Below are 15,219 nucleotides of genomic sequence, written 5' to 3'. Positions count from 1 at the left end.
CGAGTAATAATAGTGAAATGATGCGTGTTCTTCCATAGAGCTTCATGCCAGCTTCCAAGCACTAGTGATTATAGCCGGTTGAATAATTAGGGCAAACTAGATTGCTGAAATGGGCACACGAACACAGCATACATTAGGGGCATTCGGTTCATTTCTTACCTTTGCCCAGCACTCTGCCCCGCTCCAGAGTTTTCCTGTTCACTTTGAAGAGATAACTCTCTGTGCTGAAGCCTGGCGTGCATTGCCCAGTCTCCTCACATATCCCTCTCCCAACCTGCAGTAACAGAGGAAAGAAGTACACACATTTATGCAAAGTCCGGAGGCAGACCCCACACAGCTGGAATCTCACAGCTGTGCATCTATTTCGAACGAGACACATATACAAGCACACCGAGTCAGAGATAGCTGATTTAGTACTACTACTCCTCAATGCATGCAGTGCACAGAAAGAAAAGTACATGTTTGCACACACAGGCATATACACACACGCCAGGCTGTAAGTGGGCTGGGGCTAACCAGGACTCAGTCATGGGAGTGTCCAGAAATAGCCCGCAGGGCTTCAGGCCTAATTTTCCCACCTAAAAGTAATTGAAAGGATTATGTGGCAATCCTGCTCTTTAGGATTAGATGTCACTGCAACCCATGTTTAGAATCACATCTACATTTTCGGGCATTTGTCATTATATTTGCATTAGATTACTTGTTTTTTTTTTATAATTGCATTAGCGGTTGTTTTGAATTACTCTGAAGGGAAAATACGATAAAGTGGACACATTGCTTTTTGCAACATATTATTTATTACATTAAAGTCTTGTCAGTGGTAAGATTTACTAAAATTAAATAGATGAGAATCATAGCTTTCTTCAAACGAACTGAGGGATTGGAACCCTCAATGTAGGGTGGACAGATAAACCGGGACTGGGCAACGAACATAAATGTAGGACTAACTCTTGAAAGTTGCTCTAAAGGCACTACACTTCAGTAGTATTTGGAGAAGGGGGTTTAAGTGTCACTGTTCAAAGAAACACATATTATAATTAATTTATCACAAACTAACACTCTCTTAAGTTGTAAAATGCAGCTTTTCTTCTATCTGAGATTGTGCATTCCTGACGCCAGACCTACTACAAAAAACCAGGACCACTGCAGTTTCCAATGGGAACATAATCTTGAGAAAGGGGGACAGAGCACCAAATACTGGGACAGTCCCAGCAAAATCGGGATGTCTGGTCACCCTACCTCAACGACCTATTTTTTAAATGTTTGTTTCCATAGTTGAATATTCATATTTTTTGTTTATTTTTTAACTGATAATTACATTATCTTTAACATGATATGATTGGTTATTTATAATGGGCTTAATACCCAGAGGTTTCTAAGCGTGGACCCGGGGATCGAACCTGTGTTGCTCCATGCCGTTTTGCTTCCAAAGCGAGCACGTTGCCACTGACCTATCCTCCAGTGACAAAGCTTTATAAAGGAGTACACTCTTACATGCCAGGCACGAAATCTCGGCCACCTCTATTGGGCTACTCTTTCAGTTACATGGGTGACATGTCTTTTAAATTGTCCGTAGCTTCATGCGATTCTTAGGACAAGCCAACCACTTCTTAGGTCCCGCCCCAAATAGTGTTTTGAGACTGATTGGAGCGCCACCCCGATTTCTTACCCATTTCAAGCACTGCATACACACAAGGAGAAAGGCACACAACGAGGATGGAAGGAAGTAAGGTTCAGTAGGGTAAAGTGGTCTTATGTAATGCCCCTTTCTCAATAATGGGGGCCTCGCTGTGCATGTCTCTATAAAAATGGGGTTCAGCAATACTCTTAGTGGGACAGTGGGGTAGGGAGGAGCAGAAAAACGGTGGTGTTAACGAGTTCAGGTAGGAAGCATCTGCTACCAGTGTGCTGATGTGGGTTCTACTGTGTTTTGGCGCAGGAGGGACTGTGGGACGTGTTAGCTGCACGTGCGATCCAACGATTACGTGGTGTGTTTATTGGGAACGTAAAGGGTAGGAGTGTACGTTTTAGTGAGCTAGACTTTGCGGAATGTCCGATGGGATTTGAATGTGGTGGAAAATGTTGAAAATGTGAGCAGTGAGTAATTAGTGAGGCAGGACTAAGTGGGAAGGAGGCATGGGGTTGGTGGTCAGTGATTTCTTCAGGTGAGTTTGTAGCAAACTTGCTTTTTTATCTGGAGATAGCGGTCCAAAGGGGAGTGTTAATGAGAGCAGATGGCTATCTGAGCGAGGTAACCCTGGTTGGAAGGTATTATCCACATTGGTCGTTTCTAATTGACCATATGGTACAACTGGCCAAATTCGGCAACTACAAGTACCATTTGGTCGTTTGGAAACAACCAATTTAGGTATCACTACCAGACATGGGGAGCAGGGGTTGCGGGGGTGTCCCAATTGACCAATTCAGCCGCAAACAATACATCCGGTTGGAATTGAGTTTCCTTCAGCAAGTGGTAAGCAGACGAGTCTCCTTAGTCAAGAGTTAGATTGTTCGGCTGTCTAAGCCTCTATGTGCTTCATGAAGTGAAATACGTGGAAGCTGGCGATTCCAGTCGGGTAGTGTAGGTTAAATTCCCCTAGTTGTAGTTGTTTCCAGTTGTTTCCTGAACTTCACATGGTTCACTTTCATGAGACGATGCTTGGGTAGGGAGTTCCAAAGTATGATCGCCAATACGGAGAAAGAGGATCCGCCTTGTCGTTTCCTTTTGAACTTGCGGACAAAGATAAGAGTGGTGCTTTTCGACCTAAGCGCCCTGGAGGGTGTGTGATGCTGAAAAATCCCTGTGAAGCAAACTGGGTCCTTTCCATGGTAAGCACAATGAGCCGTGCACAGGGTTTTGAAGAGTATTCTTTTTTATGGGGCCATCTGGTTTTGTGCTCTTTGTAGGTTTTCCATGAGGTATTCCGGAAGTCCGAGATAAAGGTAATTAGTGCAATCCAGTCTTATTAGGACAAATGGTATCATGGCCATGGCTCTTTGACTGAATGAAAGGTATGGTAGTATGTGTTGCAGCATGCAGAGTTGGAAGAAACAGATTCTAGCAATGGCTCTCACTTTTGGTTCTAGCATGAGGCTACTGTCCATTGCTGTTCCAAGGTTCCCTCTCATGGTTGATGGTACACGCCTTAGGCCCAACTCATTGGGCCAAGGAATTGAGGCGGTGTTTGATGATGAGACTGCACTGAAAAGCATGAGTTCAATTTTGGAAGGGTTGAGTTTTAGCCTATTTATTGTCATCCATGCATCCACATGTGTGAGACATCTTTTAGGTTGGCAAGTTAGTTGAAGGTTTATTAATGAGTTTATAGATAACTTGAGCTGCATCTGCATAGTTGTAGACAGTGAGGCTAGATAGGCTGATGAGTTCCACTAAGCGCATTATGTGCATGTTGAACAAAAGGGGTGGCAGTGTGGGACCCTGGGGTACTCCACAGTCTAAATAGTGCCACTGGGATCTCTAAAGGGCAATAATAGAGGTATTGATTATGTTGGTGGGGAGGGAGATTATGCAGCAAAGGGTCGCTCCATTTGTTCTACTGTCTCTCAGTCTCTTTAGAAATATCTTGTGGCCAACAATTTCAAAGGCAGCTGAGATGCACTCTATCAATTGTCCTCCTCATTGTTCTTTAGTGTGTCCCATATGGAGCACAACGTTGAGCCATGCTGTGCAAAGTGAAGCAGGTTACTCGTTTCACTGAAAACCAAAGTTCGCCGTATATGAGTTTTTCCAGTATTTTCCCAATTAAATGTGTCTGAGATTGTGCAATAGTTTTAAGGTTCGTTTGGGTCTGCTATGTGTTTGTTGAGGAGTGGCTTCACGTAGGCTGATTTTAACAATAGAGGTACGCCCCGGGTGGTGATTGAATTACTGAGGAATGATAAAAACTGCAAGCAATAGTTCTGGATGTTCCATGATGATTTTAAACCAATTAGGGGTGCAGAAATCTTCTGGATATCCTGCAGGGTTGCAGGTGTCAGTGGTCATGACAAAGTCCTGCAGGGAGAAGAGGCGGATAGTAGATAGCAACGAGAGGTTAATTCCAGAGGGGTTGGCTCCTTGGTGAGGTAGGGAAGTGCTGGTGGCCTTTATGTACCCAGCTATTCTTGGATGTGCAGTATCTTTTTGGTGAAGTGCTTCTTCTTTTTTTGGGTTAGATTTGGAGTTATTTTACACGCTGCCAGGTTTTTAAATTCTGTACTTAAATTGAAAATATCCCTTTGGCTGTGTTGTGCTGATTCAATGTATCTGGAGTAGTGTGCTTTCTTAGCTTTAATTATTTCTGCCGCATAGAGACATAGTTGTTGATGGTAGGCAAATTTGTCTGGTAGCAAGTTATGTTATGCTGTGATTATGTTATGTTGTGCTTATAACGCGCCGTAACCCACAGTCATCAGGGCGCACATATAACAAAAGACAAATTACAGACAAAGCCAACAAACCATGTAAAAGGATAAGACTTGCGAATGAGAGGAGCAAGAGTGATCATGAATGCCCAGAATCAATATATTCAAATAGACGTGTCTTAAGCCTTTTTTGGAAAGTTTGGAGGTTCTTCTCTAAGTGCATCTCTACTGGGAGGTCATTCCAGGCTAAAGTGGTCAGAACTGGGAAGGAACGACCTCTACCTCGGCTTCTTTTGATCCTTGGGCAGATAAGGTGGAGGGTATTATTAGATCTAGTAGATCTTCCCAGGCTTGGCGGGTGAGACCATTTTTCAAATAGGTGGGAGCCTTTCCATATAAGCATTTGTGTGCTAGGGTCAGAATTTTAATGGAAATCCTGCAATTAACTGGAGCCAGTGAACCCTGGGACATGGGGCCCTTTAAGACGAGGTAGCAATACATAGAGATGGATGGGGATGCAGAATGTACTCCTACATCAATAATGAAACCGACTCAGGAAGTTGGCAAAACGTTTTATTAACAATTATCTAAAACAGGGAGTTACATCAGATATCAACGGACGTTCGCTCAATTTCTCTCAAAGCATCACATGAAAAAACAACATTCTTATACTAAAAATGTGTCACTACTGATGTCATCCTACGTGGCAAACTAAGAAAACCTACTAAGGGATGTGATAGGCTTAAAGGGAACATCTAGGTATACGTTCCATACTAACAGGGGTTGTGATTGGGTCTCTAAGATCAGGTGGACAACTAAGCCCATCCCAAGTGCAAGTTTTTCTTCCGTGTCGTACTAATACTCGACACCCTATTGGTTACACAAGCTATAGGTCTCTTTGGTACGTAGCCCTCTATAATTGGTTGTCACGCTTGTACACTTCTGGAATATTCCACTTGCTAGCAGTATGCAAGCTGGGTAGCCCAGGTGCTGGGAGGGTTGGCTTGGTCATGCCACCCCAGCCAATTAGCCCAACATCTATCATCACTCCTGCGGTCTGTCATTCAATTAGACTTTGAACTCGGCATTGTAGATGCTCACCTGAGAATAAAAGGGAGTGTGCATGGTCTTATCTTCTGGTTTCGGTGTAGCTCGACCCACAGTCTATTTCTATGACCATGTGACTGGAGACCACGTTTTGGAGCTCTTTATTGCATAAAATACTATTAAATGATGAACTTTTGGCACCTTCAGTGTTTTTCCATTACACCTCAAACAGACGTTTCCTTCTTTCTTATGTTCATGTTGCGTTTTAACAGACAACCAGGCTCACAGTGGCCTTGACTCTTGGTGCTGGGCCAGCCAGTCTTTCTTGAATTCTCCTTCGCCATCAGCTATTTTCAACACTGCCACACTTCAAGCCCTTTCCGTTCACGGGGTTCAAGTTTGCTAAAGTGCATTGTGGAACATTCAGAGTCTATATATTCCTATGTATATACATTGGTGCATCGCCGCAATCTATTCACTACGTGGCCAGCCTTAGGATTACTTTGTCTACTTGTGTTACAGCAGCTGTACAATTGTAAAATGACTTTGCATTTTCTTCAGTGTTTCTTCGCACAAGCAATCTTCATTTCGATCCCAAAATGTTGCTTTTCTTCGATACCTCATCCACAGATCCTATAGAATGTCTATATTCTTTCTTCATTTGTTTCATTTCTGGGTGTTCCAATTCTGCTTCATGTGACGTCAGCCGTCTTCTTTCTTATTCATTTTCACAGTTCTTCCAGGACTTTTTCCACAAGACCATTACTTCTTTGCGAATGCATATACGGTTTTCTCAATGGATACCTTGTCTCAAGAATTCTTTGCGGTATAGGCATACTCACTGGTACTGCGCATGTCGCAATTTCCGGTTCCTAACATATAGGCAACATGGGGGAGGAGCTTCTGGTAGGGGTATTTGACTCTTCCTCTGCACCAGTGAAGCTCCCTCCAGGTATTAGTTATATGTTCTCGCCTAGACATACCTTTAATAATGCAGACTGCATCATTTTGGAAAACTTGAAGTTTCTGTATGCAATTTTGACTTGCTCCCCCTAACAAAGCGTTACAATAGGCTATCCGGGGCATAATTATGCCTCTGACCAAAGTCTCACACTTCTTATTAGTAACATTTGGTTTAACCAATCTACAATGTCTCAGATGGTATTGTGACTTTTTGATGCCATTTGCTACATGTGTATCAGCACTCCGGGATGTATCCACTATCAACCTAAGGGTTTTAACCGGTTCTAAGATTTTGATGGGATGGCCATCGATAGAAAACTCTGTGTATGCTGGCCCCTATTTGAGCCTTGCCTGTGGGGATCCAAAAATCAGCATGTTGGTTTTACCAGTGTTAAGGCTAAGCCAATGTTGGGTCATCCAATCTTTTATGATTATATAAATGTTCTGTACCATCTTTTGATCCTAGGTGAAATTACTGCTTAGCTCCACCAATAGCAGAGTATGATCAGCATAGTTGGCAAACTTGGCTTCTGCTTTGTCAAGAATGTCACACAAAGGGCCTAGGTGAACGTTGAATATTGCAGGGAACAGGCATGCTCCCGGTGGCACTCCACAAGTAGACAATATATGTCCTGAGGATGCTTGGCCCCAACAAACTCTAGACACTCTGCCCGACAAAAAAGAATCCAGCCACTTCACTGCTAATGGGGAACAATGACCTACCATGGACAATGTAGCAAGAGGTTTTGCATGGTCTAGGAGGAGAAAGGCCGTGATAGGTCAAGAAGAATGAATAGGCCTGATTATTCCTATCCATGTAATCCATAATCTGGCTCTGGAGATCTAAAAGGGCACTTTCTGCCCTGTGATGTACTCTAAGTCCAGACTGACGGGGGTGTAAGATTTTAGTTTCCTCTAAATGTTTTTGCAGCCGTATTGTGGCTACATGATCCACAACTTTCAAAAGAAAAGGAAAGTTAGTAATGGGTCTGTAGTTGGAAATATTTTTGGGATCCAACCCAGCCTTGTTCAACAAGGGAGAGACTACAACCCTTTTGGCTTCTTTAGGAGAAATGCCACAACGGAAGGTAGCTTTAGTGAAGCGGGTCAAAAAAGGTGAAACAATTTGAGCATTACTAAGGATAGTTTTGCCTGTTAAGGGGGTCGCCATTACAAGAGGTAGGGCACATTTTTAAGAACTTCCTCCATAGTATGGGCAGAGATGGGTGAAAAATCAAAGAGCACAGCCTCCTCACAAAGGGAGGACTTAGTTATATTAATTTCAGAGACAGGTGCCGGATCGGACATACTTTTCTCATGTGCAGAGGTGATTTTATCAGAGAAAGCTTGTTGGATTTTTTGACAATCTTCAGAGGTGAGGGAGGTCAAATCTGACTTTAAATTGGATTTTTCCGTCGTTTTCAGAATCTCAAAAAGTGTGCTTGTGTTATTAGGGGACACTTCAATTTCAACATTATAGATGTTTTTCTTAGCATTAAGAATGTTTTCCCGGTTTCAATATTCTTCCAGAGTGATTTGTTTTCCTCTGTGGGAATTGTATTCCATTTACATTCAGCTGATCTTTTTTCTTGTTGCAACAATGTTAAGTTGTGGGGAAAACCAGCTATGGCAATTAGGTCTGTCCCTAACAATTCTAGTCTTAAGAGGGGCTATCCTATTGAGCATGTTGGTCATAGCAGAGTCGTATTTAGAAAGCAGGAATATATCTGGTGATTCCAAATCAGAAGTATTTGCCATAATATTAGCTTAACATTTATGCAAATTGACTGGTCCAATTTTACTGGTGTTCCTACATGTAACCCTTCCAAATGGTTTTCCCTTGAAGATGGATTTTCCAGGAAGGGTTATTTGGAAGAGCACAGAGAAATGGTCAGACCAGACACAAGGGGTGGCACTGATAGGGCCGATCAATATATTATTTGCCAAGACCCAGTGAAGGATATTACCCTTGACATGGCTCTCTTTGTTGTTATAAACCAGGATGTCAATGTCTTTTAAATTGGATTCAAGGGAGATTGCCTCTTTATTAGAGTAGTTCCCCTTCCACCTGTTAAAATCTCCTAAGAGAAGGATAAATGTATTCACTGTGTTAAAATAGTTAAAAAGGCCAAGAGGTCCTCATTAAAATTAGGCATCTCGTTAGGGGGTGATAGATCACAAAAAAGATGTGTACAGTGGATAGGAGGGGAATTGATTTTTAAATGAAGCAACTCACAGCCTTCACATACAGTAGGGGTGCGGAAGAAACAGAGTTCCTCCAAAGCAATGAGTGCTACCCCATTACCTGACTCTCTGTTTTGTCCATAAAAAGTAAAACCTCTAGGGGAAGCTGCTTGGATAATAGGGCCACTGAAATCCTGGACCCAGGTTTCAGTAACAGCCATAAGATCAAGATCATTGTCCAGGATAAAATCATGGACATCTAGGGCTGATTTACCCAGCGATCTAGTGTTGAGGAGGGCAACTTTAAGAGTGCACCAATAAGTAGTATAGGCTACACAGAACCATTGGTCAATTTAGGAACAGTATCAACAGGTGGAGGTAAAACGTAATCAAGTGTAAGCTCAGAGGAGATGAGCAGGTTAGTAGCTGGGGGTTCATTTTCATTTTCCTCAATGTGAGTTCATCAGTTGTTAATTGTGAATATCTTTTCCTGGATATCTAATGTGGAGGATTTAAATAGCGAGACTCCCATGTATCTCTTTGAGGGTGAAGTTCCGTGGGAGATGTTATAATTTTCCCTCACGCCTGGCGATAACAGAGGGTTTTTTACCTGATGAGTAGCGCGTGACTTCCACACAACCCAAACCGGCGGATGATAATGCAGGTATATATAAATGTATACCTATATAGGGAGCATATGTAGAAAGAGCTCCAGCAAGACAGGTTGGCCAGCACCAGCTATGTCAGCACAGACTAGCACAGACTGGCTAGACCCTGACGCTCCGGCACTGACTCGCCTGAAAATTCAAAAATAGGCCTGCAGACTACAATGTCCCTGGGAATTGTAGTTTGCGGTGTGACAACGTTCCTGAGACCCGCTAACAATAATACCAGCGGGCTGCACTAGGTGACCAGGTTAAAACAGACAACAATTTACATACACAGAAAGGCAGTAACTACAATCAGCTAAAACAAGGTGTTATAAACACATTCTAATCTAGGTGTTATAATATTTTCTTAAAGCCCTAAAACGATCAACTCGGCATAAAGGTGCCGATGAGGCACTGGGTGCAAATAAGCTATTTTAAAATGTAAGAAACAGCAGCGTTCAATTGCAAACTGCAAGGCAGCAGAGAAAGGCTTTAAATACTAGCACAGCACAGACTGGCTAGACCCTGACGTGCTGACACGGCTGAAAATTCAAAAATATGCACGCGGGCTACAATTTCCCTTGGAATTGTAGTTCGCGACGTGGCAACGTTCCTGAGACCACGCTAACAATAATACCAGCGGGCTGCACTGGCTGAATAGGTTAAAATCAGACAACAATTTACATATATGGAAAGGCAGTAACTACAATCCGCTAAAACAAGGAAACAGTATAAATTCAAATCTAGGTGTTATAATATTTTCTTAAAAACCCTAAAATTATCAACTCAGCATAAAAGTGCAGAGGAGGCACTGGGTGCAAATAAGCAATTTTAAAACTTTTAAAGCGCAAAAAAGAGCAGCGTTCAATTACATGCTGCAAGGAAGCAGAGAAAGTTGTTTTTCCTCCGGATTTTCTACAATTTTCATTTCTCTTACTTCGTGGGGTGTAGTTTTGGTGTTTACCATTTTGCAAACGTCTTCGTATTTTTCAGAGCAATATCATCCAGGGCTTTTGTTGGCTGGACAATGTCATGGTTGTTTTGTTTAATTCTAGTATTTCTAATAACTTGTTGTTTTGCACTTCTTTCCAGGATCAGATGACCTAAGGATGCCTTTGTATGCAGTGGAGCTTCTGTGACGATTATAAATGGAAAACTAGTCTCCGCAAAGGCGGTATACTGGGGAGCAGACTGTGAAAATGTTCTCAGTAGAGAAAATGCCATCAAACACGTGGCCGGCCATGTGGGTAGCATCCTTCACCAATGTTGTGAGTCGTGGTGCAGTGATGTTAGCTGTAAGGGATTTTGTGATGGGAGTGTCTTCTTTCACAAGCCACATATTGAAACCGCTAAGTATTGTCAGGTGCTGATGGTCCACGGATAGATTGACGCCTTCATCCGCGAGTTTGCCAGTAAAAGTTGGACAGTAGAAATGTGGTCTCTATATGAGGAGAAATCTCAGCAAAGACGTGTGAGAAACTGAGCAGATCAGTATGAATGACTTACAACCTGGGATTGTCGACAGTGTTCTTTGAAACTTCGATAGAGTTCTGTAGACCAGTGCTCCTTCGACCTCTTTTGTTAGGGGTATAAGCATGTTTGATCTTGAATCCTGTTGGAATACTTACATGGATTACTGGTGATTGATCATCAGAAGACTGTGTTTTCGTGATGAAAAGTATGTCTATTTCCTCCTCACAGAGAAGGTTGAATATATCAGAAGGGGGTTTGTTGACTGGTGATGCGTTGACCAGAAGGCATTTGTTGCCCACTATTTTTATGACAGGGTTTGGTGGTGAGAAGAGAGTCTGTGGTAGGATTGTTGCTGATTTCATTTGCTTCCCAGGACTCTTGGGTAAAGATGTCATAGTCGAAAAGGCACAGTAGGTTCTTTCCAGGGTCAGAGTCCTCAGCCTGGGGTACTTGTTTGGTGGTTGTGTCCCTAAAAGAGTATCTTGTGATGACGGGTGTGTTGAAGGAGACTTCTTGCAATTGTGTTTTTATAGATCATTGGTAGCTTATCCAATCGGGGGAGTAGAGTTGTTGGGCTACATTCTTTTCTTTTTTCACTTTTAGTAATTTGTTAGGGGACCAGTGAGTTCCTCATGGACACTGCTTTCGGGTGGATGTTTCAGGAGGTATCTGGATGTGAAGGTGTGCAACCCATCTGGCTCAACACAGCATCCACATCTACCAATTTGCAGTTAACACGCAGATCTACCACAAGATATCCTGAATTAAAGAAATCCACAAGCTCAAGGCCTGCCTCACATTAATCCAGTTCTGGATGTCCCGTGCTTACCCAAAGCTCAACCCCTCCAAGACCGAATTCCTACTTCTAACTAACAACACAGAATACCCTGACATCCAGACTTGGCTCTACGCTATGAACCTCAACAGCTGCACACCCCAGGTAACCACTTTGCCATGTCCCTTGGGTTCTACATCAACAGACACCTCTCCTTCAAGGGGTGCATAGCAAGGACAACACAAAAGGCTTGCTTCCAACTTTCCCTCCTTCCGGAAATCAAGCCCTTCATCATAGCAAACAACTCCAGATCGACTGTCCAAGCCCTGGTCCTCTCCCACCTGTATGGTAGTAAACCCTTCTGGAAGGCCTTTCAATGGCCACCCTGGCACCCCTGAGATGTGTCATACACGCTGCAGCACGACTCATCAAAGGACCCTGCAAATTCGATCACATCACCCTGACCCTCTGCAAACTTCCCTGGTTGCGCTGCAAGGACGTATCACCTTCAAAACCAACTCCATCATCTACAAGGCCTTCACCCCCAAGTCCTCAAGCTACCTTGCCGACAAGCTCTGCATCTATGGAAACCCACGATCCACCAGAAGTAAGAACATGTGCAGACTTGAACTCCAGCGTTACAAGAAGGAAAGAACCATAAGACAGGCCTTCTTGATCAATGCCCCCAGAATCTGGAACCTAATTAAGGTCAACACAAGACTTGCCCCTTCTCTTCTGCATTTCAGGGAGGACCTCAAGACCCTTCTCTTTAAGGAATGGCTCTTAGATAACACCTAGGTTCACACAGATTCCCGGCCTAACCTGAGAATAGGCGATATGCTCCCCCTTTTTCTCCCCTAGTTGCTTGTTGATACCTTGCGATCAAATGGACTGCCCTCCCTTGCTTCCCGAAGCTAGGTCTGTCTATCCCTTTGTCTTTTTGCTCCTAATCCCTTGGCGGTATTGTCTGAGTCAGAACTAGATAGCTTAGAAGAGCTGTTTCTTAGTTTATTACCAGTATGGCTCTTAAACGTGTCCATCCCAGAGTGCAATTCTTCATTTAAGTAATCATATGTGACGCGTTTACATGTTCGGATTTTCTTTGTTTCCAACTCACTCTTGTAACTTTCCAAGTTGATGCTAATTTCTTCTAATATTTTGTCTAATTCGTTTTTGCCCAGTAAGTTGGTGAGCTCTGTCTGTATGTCAGTGATTTCTTTGATCAAATAATTAAGTTGGAAAGATAGTTCTTGTATCTTGGCTATGATTAAATCCAAAGAGCATTTATTAAGGATTCATTCCCATTTTCTAATGAGTTCCTTATTACATAGAGTTGGACGGTGCGGGATACGTAAACCTCTCAGTATCTACTGAGCTCTAGCATATCTTGTCAATGTTGAAGCATCACGTTTTCTGTTAATTTCTTTTCGAATTAAATACTCTAATTGTTTAATGTTTTTGTTAGCATCACTATGTGTAGTTTATATGTCTGGTTTCCTGCATAAGGTTGAGCATGGTTTCGGCCTCCTCTGTGGTGAAACCTAAAGTTCCAGTTTTTTTGTTAGTGATATGAGAAATGTCATCATATGACATGACGGCAAGCCTCCGCTTCTGGAAGTGCAGAAGAATGGACCTTAATTACAAGAGTGAGGCGTGCGCCGCCCGAAACAATTCCTCAAAATGCCTTAATATGACCTGATATTACATTTGGTGTAAACCAAAAACCTGAATTGAACTCTTCAGGGAACAATGCACATACAAAACTGGGGGATCCTCACCAGCATCGGTAACACCCTAGTAGTGACTACTACAGTAGGTTCATGTGTAAGTAAAAAATGTTTGTCTTGAAATCTTCATATCCATATAGAACATCTTTATTGCCATTGCTCCTTCACATGTGCTTGAGAGGCAGAAACAGGGGCCAATGCATTTCGGACCAACCGTCCTTCATCAGGGCATTCTCTACAAATAATACAGAATATACCCAGGAAGTGTATTCCTAACTATTTACAATATAAAAGTATCATTCCATATCAATCTATTTCAAAGTAATCACTCACACCTTCCATCAAGTCATGTTAATAATGCGGCAGGTACCGTCATCTGTGCAATACCACTTGAAAGAATAACATGCCTCTGAACCCCTACACAAGAGCCCCTGATAGATATGTATCCATATATATATTTTTTTTTTTAAATGTATTTTATTTTATAACGACCACACAGTGCAACAGAACATAAATAGAACACATCAAGCCACAACAAAGGCCAAACAACAGATATGAAAAAGAAAAGAAAGAAAAAACAGGACAGAATTAACTTAACAATCCCCTTCCCTCCCCCCTATGAGCCTGCAGGGTGTCCACCATCATTGTCCGTTCCGTGTGGTGGGGTTCCGTCGCTCTCAGATCCAGCCGAGGTCGACCCCGTACTAAACAGTTCAGCCAATAGCACCTTCCATGCCGTGAGGGAGCTCACCTCTTCCTCCCCTCCCGCCCTGCTGGCCTCCCACCATGCTGTCGTCTCGGCGGCAGCCCATTTCTGGAGGTCCCGCCACCATACCTCCACCCGTGGCCTCTGACAATTCTTCCATCCCATGGCTATTCTGCGTTTGGCAAGTGTATAAGCCAAATCTTTAAGCTTCTCCACGTGCCGAAGCTTGCGCGCCCTGGGGTACCCTCCAAGCAAACAGGCCCAGGCCGAATCTATCTTAAGTACAATGCCCCTCCCTGCCAGCTTCTGCGCCACTTCACTCCAGTAGGTTGCAATCACAGGGCAGGCCCAGAACATGTGAATCATATCAGCGTTCTCTGTGTTACACTTGGGACACGCCTGGCGCCCAGCGTCTCGAAATCTGGAAATTCTCAGGGGGGTCATATATGCCCTATGCGTGATATATAGTTGTATCTGTTTAAACCTGGCATTCCTCGATACTTTTTTGTGGTACCCCAGGGCGCGCTCCCACTGCCCATCCGCCATCGGGGCCCCCATCTCTGTTTCCCATTCCAACCTCAGGTACCCCAAATCCTTCCCAACCTTCGCCATCAGCATCTCGTACAGCCTGGAGACCTCATGCCCGCCCTCGGATGCGTCATACATAATCTCCAGCGTCGCATCCGGCTCGTCAGCCAATACGGTCTCGGGCCAAGTGCTCCGGACCTCCCTGACCACTCTGTGGAACGTCATGTATTGCCCCGCATGCAGCCCCGCCCCCGCCTCTAGATCTGCGAACTCCGCCAAGGCCCCATCCTGCCAAATGTCCCCCAAAGTGACCAGCCCCACTGACTCCCAGTATGTTCGCAGGATGGCCCTAAGCTGTCCGTCTTCCCCTGCCAAGGCCACCAGCGGCAGCTGCGGCATGCACGGCAGGGGATCCCCCATCATCCGGCAGGCTCTTCGCCACATGTTCCTGCCCAGCACTAGCATCTTAGGACGCCCCCTCATCCATGTGCTGGATACCCAAATAATCTCTCGCAGGTAGAAGGGGGAGCAGTCCTTTCCCAACAGTCTATGTTCCGGGGTTTCGTCGTCCGAAAGCCACTTGGCCACGTACTGCAGCTGCGCTGCCACGTAGTAGGCCTCAAAGTTCGGCAGCCTCACGCCGCCTTTCTCATAAGCCTTCTGCAATTTCCACAATGCGACCCTGTTACGCGTGCCCTGCCATAAGAAATCTCTACATACCCTATGCAGTCTAGCAAAAAACCCCTTGGGTATCATGTATGGAATGTTATTGAAATAATGCAGCAGCCTAGGTAGCACGAC

General features: G+C 43.9%; 1 protein-coding gene across 1 annotated transcript in view; it reads right to left on the bottom strand.

Moving 5' to 3' along the window:
• LOC138524997 (cadherin-1-like) overlaps positions 1–15,219 on the bottom strand; it is a 472,038-nt gene that overhangs the window by 445,339 nt on the left and 11,480 nt on the right. The window contains exon 2 of the mRNA XM_069635551.1: positions 160–274. Within this exon, the coding sequence (XP_069491652.1) occupies positions 160–274 (115 nt within the window). The remainder of the gene's footprint in view (positions 1–159; positions 275–15,219) is intronic.

The sequence above is a fragment of the Ambystoma mexicanum genome, chromosome 1q, assembly GCF_040938575.1.
Source record: "Ambystoma mexicanum isolate Mex_15411 chromosome 1q, UKY_AmexF1_1, whole genome shotgun sequence".
NCBI classification, from domain to species: Eukaryota; Metazoa; Chordata; class Amphibia; order Caudata; family Ambystomatidae; genus Ambystoma; species Ambystoma mexicanum.
Note: the sequence above shows the minus strand (reverse complement) of the source record. Positions and strands in the feature narration are given on the sequence as shown.